Source organism: Ictalurus punctatus, chromosome 17 (assembly GCF_001660625.3).
Source record: "Ictalurus punctatus breed USDA103 chromosome 17, Coco_2.0, whole genome shotgun sequence".
Taxonomy (NCBI): Eukaryota; Metazoa; Chordata; class Actinopteri; order Siluriformes; family Ictaluridae; genus Ictalurus; species Ictalurus punctatus.
Window position 1 is genome coordinate 11,248,043 of NC_030432.2, and position 9,797 is coordinate 11,257,839.

Genomic DNA, 9,797 nt, shown 5'->3' on the forward strand with positions numbered 1-9,797 from the left:
AGACAGAATAACAACAAAAAAATCCAGAAAAAGGCATGTCAAAAATGTGATAAATTGATTTGCATTTTAATGAGGGAAATAAGTATTTGACCCCTCTGCAAAACATGACTTAGTACTTGGTGGCAAAACCCTTGTTGGCAATCACAGAGGTCAGACGTTTCTTGTAGTTGGCCACCAGGTTTGCACACATCTCAGGAGGGATTTTGTCCCACTCCTCTTTGCAGATCTTCTCCAAGTCATTAAGGTTTCGAGGCTGACGTTTGGCAACTCGAACCTTCAGCTCCCTCCACAGATTTTCTATGGGATTAAGGTCTGGAGACTGGCTAGGCCACTCCAGGACCTTAATGTGCTTCTTCTTGAGCCACTCCTTTGTTGCCTTGGCCGTGTGTTTTGGGTCATTGTCATGCTGGAATACCCATCCACAACCCATTTTCAATGCCCTGGCTGAGGGAAGGAGGTTCTCACCCAAGATTTGACGGTACATGGCCCCGTCCATCGTCCCTTTGATGCGGTGAAGTTGTCCTGTCCCCTTAGCAGAAAAACACCCCCAAAGCATGATGTTTCCATCTCCACGTTTGACGGTGGGGATGGTGTTCTTGGGGTCATAGGCAACATTCCTCCTCCTCCAAACACGGCGAGTTGATGCCAGAGAGCTCCATTTTGGTCTCATCTGACCACAACACTTTCACCCAGTTGTCCTCTGAATCACTCAGATGTTCATTGGCAAACTGTTCATTGGCAAAGGTATACCTGGCTGCAAAAAAGTTTGAGAACCCCTGTTTTAGTACACATTCAAAAACATGTCTCATCAAATCACTTGTTCAGATCATCTTTGTAGTGTTGCATTCATCAAATCAGTATTAAGAATTTTTTTTTTTTTTGGTCATCCAGATTTTAAACACTATTTCAAATTGACAACATATATCTATAGAGTTGCTTTTGTGCTTTTTCTTGTGCTCTGATAATGTAAGGTTATTTTTTTTCTACCCAGACACTACGGCCAAATTAGAGACTATATTGCATTTTAGTGTTCGTGTTAAAACACATCATGTTAGATTATGGTATAATTCATCAGAATGATGATGCTCACCAGTCAGGATGCTAGGAGTGGTAAATTACAGCCAACATCCTGCCTGTACATAAGCTCGGACATGTGTAAACGTTACATGAGAACTATTGAGTAAGAACAAAATGTCTGTGCTATTACAACACTTTCAGCACAGTGTGTCCCTGAGACCTTTACCCACATCCTTGCTCATTAGTACTTACACTTGCCCAGTATTAATGTTATTTGTCGTCAGTTCTCGGAGGAAGTGTAGAGTCGTGTTTTTAACCAAGTGTATTGAGTGTAAAATGCCAGTGTGGGTATAATCACTGCTTAAAACAGTCAATCTAAACGCTCCCCGGAACTGGTGCCCATTTCCAGAATGTGTGTGTGTGTGTGTGTGGGAGGCTTCTCTCTCCGACAGCCTCCGGTGGAACCGAGGCGAGCCTTCAGCTCAAACAGCCAATCAGGAGCCTTCCTTTTCGTGACAGCGCGGCTGTAGCAGCCAATCAGGATTCTCGTCACTTTGGCAACTCTGTTGAGGGATGAGTCATCTGGCGGCGCCGCTGAAATAGACTTGTTGAGTCGCGCCTGTGCATTTAGACTCTCTGGCTCTGGGAAAAGAGCGCATTCAGGGGGAAGAAACATGCACTAAGGCTCTTTGAGTGAATCTCCTGACATCCAATTAATCTACGTTTCATCGGCCGTTGCCAGGTAAACGTTATATAATATATATATATATCTATATTTATATAAGCGTTATACTCTACTCCCGTCTATTTTGGTTCGGCTCTGTGCGCAGCGTCATTGAAAAGAAGTCGTGTGTGTGTGTGTGTGTGTGGGTGTATGGATGGATGGCTGTGTGTGGCCTCATCAAAAGCCTTTTCCAGAAGGAGAAAATCCCCGGAGAAAACTCTAGAAATGTGCTTTTCGAGCATTTGTGTCTGTCAGACGTGTTTAAACTATTACTAACTTGTTCATTGTCTCACTCTGTTAATAACGAACTGCTTTCACAGCAGTGTTTTTGTACTTTAACACTTCCAGTTTTACTGAGTTTTTATTCAACAGACTAATATAATCACTCCTATATATTAACTGTTTAATGTAAAACCTCTAACCCTCGGTTTGTCACTGTGTGGTGAGCCATGACATGTTTACAGTTATTACCTGACTTCTAACAGGTGAATCAGATTCTGTAGTCATGCAGGAATATGACTTTTTACAGACACCTGTCGATTTCCTATATGATTTGTGAATTTTTATCATTGTTAAGGGAAAAAAAGTGGGTTTTATTTTCTTTTCTTTTTTTCCCCAGCTTTACTTTTTTAAGTTAATCAGAAATGGGTTCTGAGCAGAACTCCCTGTAGGGATGTTAAGAACCTTTAAATATCTAAACAATATTTGATGAAACCTAGTTTATTATTATTATTATTATTATTATTATTATTATTATTATTATTATAAATGTTGTTAATAATAACCATCACCATATTATTATAATTATATATTACAGATGTTTATAATAATAATACTCTTATTATTATATGATGATTAATATTATTATTATTATCATCGTCACCATTATTATTAATACTTTTTTATTTTATTTAATTTTATTTATTTATTTATTTATTACTACTACTACTACTATTGACCATGCTGTTGGGTTTCCTTGACTTACAATCCCTTTAAGACTGCTTTAGCTTACTTTTGTTTCAGATTTTGTAGATAAACCAGCAAGGTGTTGTTCAGTCCCTTAAAACCCTTTGATGCATACCATGCTTGTTCATTCCGATACTCTTTATCATTCCATAGGTACCAGCCACTTACACTGTGGTCTGATGTGCACTTTATCACTGTGCAAAAGGTACAGAGTACAGGAGGCAGCTTCCCACTCACCCCACCTTGTTGGTTTATCTTGGCATTTATAAAGGCTTGCCAGTGCGCAGTGTTTATATTTTTGTTCACCTCTCTAAATTACTTTCAGAAGACTGTGCAGGAAGTTGTGGCACAGTAGCTAGTCATTTCAACACCAGTCTTGCGCACTATGCACATTTTCACACCGTGCGTTTTAGTGACCTCGTTTGCATTTGCAGGTCTTGCTTAGGCTCACTTCTCCTATGGTCAGGATAAGGGTGTGGTGTTTGTTAATTAGCTGATGCGTGTGCAGCTGTGCACGGGCCCCACCTGTTTCAGTAAAGACAATCCATCTCTCAAAATCGTCTCTCTCTATCCTGAACGTACTTTAAAAATAACTGTTGTGTTTAATTCAGAATCAAAATTTTTCATTTCTTGATGTGTCTGCTGTTCCACCAGGACGAGTATTTTTGATGTCTACACACCGACTCCCTCTGTGGCCATGTTTACACGCTCTAATGGGCTATGTTGTCTTCATACTGACTTTCCTGCCAGAACTCAGCACAGGTATGCTTCCTTTTAGTTTTTTCAAACCAAAACACCAAAACCACCAACATACAGAGGAGTGATAAGGCCACAACTGATTGAGACTTGATTGTTTGTTCAACTGTCATTCAACACTGACACTCCTTTTGAACAGTGCTCTCTTCCTTTTCTTGTGTGAATCTGTTTTGTTATTGAAAGAAATGCCAACTCTAAATCAGTTCATCTAGATATTTGTCTTGTGTGTCCTGGAATTTTCAGGTCAGAACTGTTCTCACCCGATTATCCCTGAGCATGGTGGCTTTTACTGTAAGCCTTCTCCATGTAGGGGCTTCCCGTCAAGGAGTCGTATCTACTATTTCTGTGAGTCGGGATATGTCCTGCCGAAAGCCGTCCACCACTCCAACTGCCGCAAAGGCCGATGGGAGCCCAGTATCCCCACATGCGTACCTAACACAGGTAAGACAGAGTGGCTGCATCTATTATTTTATACGTTTTGTAGTGGATTATATATATAATTTATTTTTAATTTTTTTGCATTGTGAACTTATCATGTGCATTTGCTGCCTGGTACATTTATATGGTCAAATGTATCTGGACACCTGACCATCACACCCATATGTAGGTTTTCTCCAAACTGTTTTTGTATGCTGTAGCATTACATATTCCTTCGATGGAACTAAGAGGCCCAAACCTGATCCAACATGACAATGCCCCTGTAGACAAAGCAAGGTTCATGAAGACATGGTGTGCCAAGTTTGTTGTGGAAGAACTGAGTGGTCTGTACAGAGCCCTGACCTCAACCCCACTGAATACCTTTGGGATGAATTGGAATGCGACTGCACCCCAGGCCTCCTCGCTCGACACCAGTACCAAACCTCACTAATGCTCTGATGGTTGAATGGGCAAAACCACACTCCAAAATATAGCGGAAAGCCTTCCCATAAGAGTGGAAGCTTTTATAACAGCAAAGGGAGAGTACATATGGAAGCGGCTATAGGTGTGATGATCATGTGTCCACAAACATTTGGCTGTAGTGTATGTGCATAGGTAAATAAGGATGTAAATATATTAATAGAAATAATTACTATAAACACACAATTTTTCCCAACATTTTGGATAAAGAAACAGCAGGAGTTTCCAACCCTGGACCTGTAGTGTGACTTGTCCTGACCGTTTGAGTGCTTTAATGGCTCGAACACACCCACTTTCACTCAGGCAGACTAATTGGATCAGGTGTGTTAGAGCAGGTAAAACACTAACATGTGTAGGATTCTAGGACCAGTGCTGGGAACCTGTGTTTATAGGTAGGAATTATTTAGCGAATGACCTACTAAAGCTCTATGTTGTGTCCAAGTGTAAGGGAAGTGAAAACCAGAAGATTGAATTTTTGCTCGCAGCATCTGTTTGCTTCCTCTTTTGAGCTAAGCCACACAGAGGCAGGAAACCAATAGTGTGAACAGGAAGAGGCACAGTCACCATACTAACCAATATTCTTTTTCTGTGATGCGTTTAAAGCCTCAGAAATGTCCTGCGTCATCAGTTTCAAAGATTTTGATAAACCACTTAAAGAGACAATTTCCTAATGTTGGCATAATTTCCTGTCTCCATTACAATTATACTACATCCGTAAGAACATTTCTGGTAGCTGAGCACTTAAAATAAATGCTGTACATGTGCTGTGTATGTTCTCACAGCTGGACATGCTAAATATGAAGACAGAGTGACCAATTCTATCCCGAGTGTGGCTACTACTGCTGTGGGCGTTTCCATCTTTCTTCTCACCACCACGGCCTGCATGGTCATCAAGTCCCGGCTCTACCCTTGCCAATCTCGAAGGTACGATGCTTTGGGCACATTACTCCACAGTTGGGGGAGCTGCATAATTTTAATGTTTGTTAGAATTTATTGCAGTTTTTAATTTTACATCAGTATAAATCTACCCTTCCATCCACCCATCTATCTGTCTATCTATCCATCTGTCTATCGATCTATCTATCTATTCATCCACCTGCTTATCTATCTATCTATCCGTCCATCCACTCGTCTGTCTATCTATTTATCCGCCTGCTTATTTATCTATCTATTCATCCACCTGCCTAGCTACCTATCTATTCATCCACCTGCCTGTCTGTCTATCCTTCCATCCATCCACCCATCTATCTATCTATCTATCCATCCATCCATAAACCTGTCTATCTATCCATCCATCCACCCGTCTATCTATCTATAGTTCCATCCACTCGTCCATCCATACATCCAGTAGTCTATCTATCCATGCATTCATCCACCTGTCTATCTCTATCTATCCATCCATCTATCCATCCATACATCAGCAGTCTGTCTCTCTATCTATCCATCCATCCATGTTTGATGTGATCCTGAAAAAGATGAGATTAGATAAGCTGCTGCTATATCTCATTCAGTAATCAGTCTCATAATTAAAAAGTGTTTTTCAATAAGCTTTCAGCAACCTAATAACGACTCTGTTAGCTGTTAGTTCACACAGTTATGGTTGATGCTCTTTCAGCAGGCGATCGTCTGATCAGTTGGACTTGATGGTGGATGGCTTGCCTGTGTCTCTTCCCACCTATGAAGAGGCGGTGTACGGAAGCTGGGGTCAGCGCATCCCGCCCTTGCGCGGACCCACTCAGCTCCTGCTGGCCTCGTCAGAGGACAGCCCATTATCATCTCTCATCCAGTCAGCTTCCAGTAACTGCACAGACACTTCGAATCAGAGCACAGAGGCGCCGCCACCTTATGAGGACACACCCCCACGTTCTGTAGCTGGAGGAAATGAAGGAGAAGCGCGGGCCTCGCACATCGCACTTTCTATTGAAAAGGACAACTAACTTTTGGGTGTGTGAGCTCACTCACCTTCAGCTTACTGATTGTTAGTTCTCTTGCCATGCTTCATACCTATCGGTGTAGTTCAGTCGGCTTCAAAGGTTTTTTAGTTAAACAATGTTTTTGGCACTTATTTTATTTGAATGAAACCATGCAGATGAGAGGGGGTAGATATTTAGCAAACGAATGACCGTGTGAGATGTGCACAGTGATATTGATTGTGTCGATGTTTTCAGTGGTGCTGGAGACATGTTTATCGTTGCCCTCAGTGAGGGGAATAGACCACAGTGGTCTCATGGACTGTAATAACAGACATTATTGTAGTGGACTGTGACTTTCTGCTGGATGACTGCAATTAGTTGGTCCTGAATGAATGAAGGTGACTCCAGCAGAACTGGAGGATTGGTGGTGTCTCCTCCACGTAGACTAAAAGGGCTTGCCTAGGTGCTGAGCTGGGACTAATGACTCATTTCTGGCCTGAGGGAAGTATTTTCCCATGGATCTCATCTTGGAGCCCTCATTCTGTTTATTGTTTCATGTCTGCCTTGTCCATTAATTGGGACTGCTGCTGAGTGCTCTTATTTAACAGGTGGAGTGTAGGAGATATATGATGCTTTGCACTGAGGTTCCCTTACTTACTTATTACTTGCTTATTATTTACTGCATTAGTAAACATTAACAAGCTATGAACTTCAACATTAGTAATGTTAACAATTTAATAAAGTTAACACATGTACTAATTGTTTGTTTAAATTTGAATGAAATACACCCCACTGCCAAATGATTTAGTCCAGAATTTAAAAAAATACATCAACATAAACTGACAAATTAGTTTACAGCATTTTCCTAAATGTTGAGAACTTATGGAACTCTGTGACTTGCTTTTCAACCTCAGTTCTGAATGTTCAGTTAACAACCACAAATGTTAATTAAGGTGCTAGTTCATAATGCTTATTGTGGATTTAATCTGACTCATTAATAGTAAATTATATGGCTTATTTAAACATCACTTAATACAAGTGTTAGCTACATTATTAACGTAGCATAGTATATTAAGGCTGAAGTTTATGGCTTGTTCACATTAACTAATGTGTAAAATAAAGTCAGTTACAGGTTATATATAAAAACATCTGTTCTCTGATGCGGGTTAATAGAAGAGGGTGTGTGTGAGAGCATGTGCACATTTGCAGTGAACTATTGTTATAACTTTTTTTTTTTTTTTTTTTTTACACATTTGTATATATAGCTTTTAGATATAACAGAGTGTATATATTATATACACATGCACACAGAACATATATAAATGGATTATAAAATTGCTAAATCTTTTTGAATGGAACATGATTAAAACTAGTTTTCAGAAAGACCCATGTGCTTCTCTTTGAGGTGTTATTGATTGACTTCTGATAAAATTGTGGGACTAAATCAGATTCATGGTTCCTGCTAGTTTCATGAATATGGTACATCTATTGCTGTTTCCCATCTTAGTGTAAGATGGCATTCCTCTGAATTAAAAAAAAAAAATCATTTATTACAGAACATTTGTATCAGTGAAGCATAGAAAGTACAAGCAGCTTTTTACTCTCTCTATCTTTACTCTTTATAAGAGCATACAGTAGCCACTATTGTTAAAATTCAACTCCACTGAAACACAGGCCATGTCTTCAAAGAACAGCAGTGTGAGGAAACATTATGAAATTGGAAAAGAGAAGGGAAGTCTGAGCCCACTTTAAAAACAAAAAACACAACAGAGCCATGGGTGTAGGATGGTGAGGGAACAGGGAGGAATGGAGGTAGTGGGTGAGAAAACCATCACAGGGAACAGAAGTGTGAGAGAGAGAGAGAGAGAGAGAGAGAGAGAGTGTGAGTGAGAGTTTCAGAAAGTAGGTGTTGTTTCAGGTGTTGTCTTTTTCACAGCCTTCAGCAAAATTATATGGCTTATTTAAACATCAGCCTTATAATGTAGAAGTAAAGTAAGGGCTTAGCACTGTTGGTCAACTTCACTACAAAATGTGCCCTTAGTTTACTTCTACATTACAAATCTAAAGTAACACGTTGTGAAGGGCTCTTTCACTTTACTCATGGTTAAAATCGTAAGCTAACTGATTTAATAAATGGGCCAAAGAAAAATGTCATTTAGCTGCATAATTATGTAAAGGCTTAAGTAATGTTACAGCATGTTTGTAATAATATAGATACTGGAATTTAAGGTCAGCGAGGAAGGGACAGTCCAGACTTCCTATATGTTACGCCAATCCACCAACGGGGATATACAGTCATTCACACAGAACTGGGTTATAATATTTTAATGCCATTCGATTGGGTCCGTTTCTGCTGTCTTGTTCTTAAAGAAAATAAACTGAATGGTTTACTTGGCTACATCATCATACACTCAGTTTTATTGTATTTCTGTTTAGAAAAAGTTAATTCATGGTTAAAATTGAGGATTAAAAACTTCAAAATGAAACAGGACATACAGGGATTTCAGACAGCAAAATAATAAGGAAATGTACAAGCAAGGCATTTCTAATTGTCCATCAACATAGCTTGTAAGGTTTCTCAACCTGGATCTTTAAAAATAGCGGAAAATATTCCCCCGTCCGCTCAAAACAAAACAAAGCAAAACAAAAAAGTTACTGAGAACAAATCCATGAAGAAAGTTTTCATATGAGATCGAATACTGTATCGTTACAGATTAAGCTAGCTCATATAATCGATAAACTACATGATCAAAATCCAAAACATTCAGTGATTAAATGCTAAAGACAGTTTAAAAACTTTCTGGCTACTGTCCCCAATCTGCTAAACCTTACACACAACAAGCTTCTGGACACAAGATGAGCAGACAAGCATCAATGATTACTATAAATTCACAAAGATACAAAGAGAAGCAAAACAAATCAATCTGTATTTTTAATTACATGTTACATATGCAAAGGTACATAAAATGCTTAATAAAAAGATGTTACCAAAAAAAAAAAAGAAGAAGAAGAAGAAGTGAGGACTTGTGTGCGTTGATCAAACGTATATTCCTCGATTTAAAAGTGAGGCTCAAAATGAACCGAAAAGTCGCTCATTTCAGGTAGAAAAACAAATGAAATTCTTTTCATTCGCAACCGCAAGTTCGGAGATGGGGTTACACAATGCAATATTGTGGTTGTTTTACTTAGCCACAGCAACATGAAAAACTAAACTGATCTTTTGCTTAACAAATTCTTTGACCGTGTTCATTCATGCAGCAGAAAAAGTAAAGGCAAAAGATCTGAATAAACTGCTTGCCCATGTCTGAAATTGCACGACATTTTCCAAACTTGTCATCGGACACAGAGTTCTGTTTTGTTTTGTGTAAGTGTTGGTATCTGCACGGTCGTTGTTTCACAGCATCAGGTAGCTCTGCTCGAGTTTGAGGTGCATGGTGTGGCTGATATCGACACCATGACTAATTCTGCTCAACTAAAAGTGAACTCGGTTCTCGCAACCCGTTCTGCTACTTCTCAGCTTCAGA

At 39.5% G+C, this 9,797-nt stretch overlaps 1 protein-coding gene and 1 long non-coding RNA gene across 3 annotated transcripts; one reads left to right on the forward strand and one right to left on the reverse strand.

The window, feature by feature from the left end:
* Positions 1 to 171: 171 nt before the first annotated feature.
* Positions 172 to 1,454, reverse strand: LOC128635309 (uncharacterized). Its single transcript, XR_008398256.1, has 2 exons — positions 1,270 to 1,454; positions 172 to 754 (listed from the first exon to the last, which is right to left on the reverse strand). It is a non-coding gene; the product is annotated as an uncharacterized LOC128635309 (long non-coding RNA).
* A 170-nt stretch (positions 1,455 to 1,624) lies between these two features.
* zgc:152863 (CCP domain-containing protein) lies at positions 1,625 to 8,714 on the forward strand. Of its 2 annotated transcripts, none has more exons than XM_017490791.3 (5): positions 1,625 to 1,759; positions 3,362 to 3,469; positions 3,707 to 3,904; positions 5,143 to 5,284; positions 5,979 to 8,714. In XM_017490791.3, exons 2-5 carry the CDS (start codon positions 3,376 to 3,378, stop codon positions 6,295 to 6,297), a joined length of 753 nt encoding a protein of 250 aa, XP_017346280.1. In that variant the 5' UTR covers positions 1,625 to 1,759; positions 3,362 to 3,375; the 3' UTR covers positions 6,298 to 8,714. The 2 variants fall into 2 exon arrangements, with proteins under 2 accessions (XP_017346280.1, XP_017346281.1); XM_017490792.3 differs by having other exon boundaries at positions 1,652 to 1,759; positions 5,976 to 8,714.
* Positions 8,715 to 9,797: the final 1,083 nt, after the last annotated feature.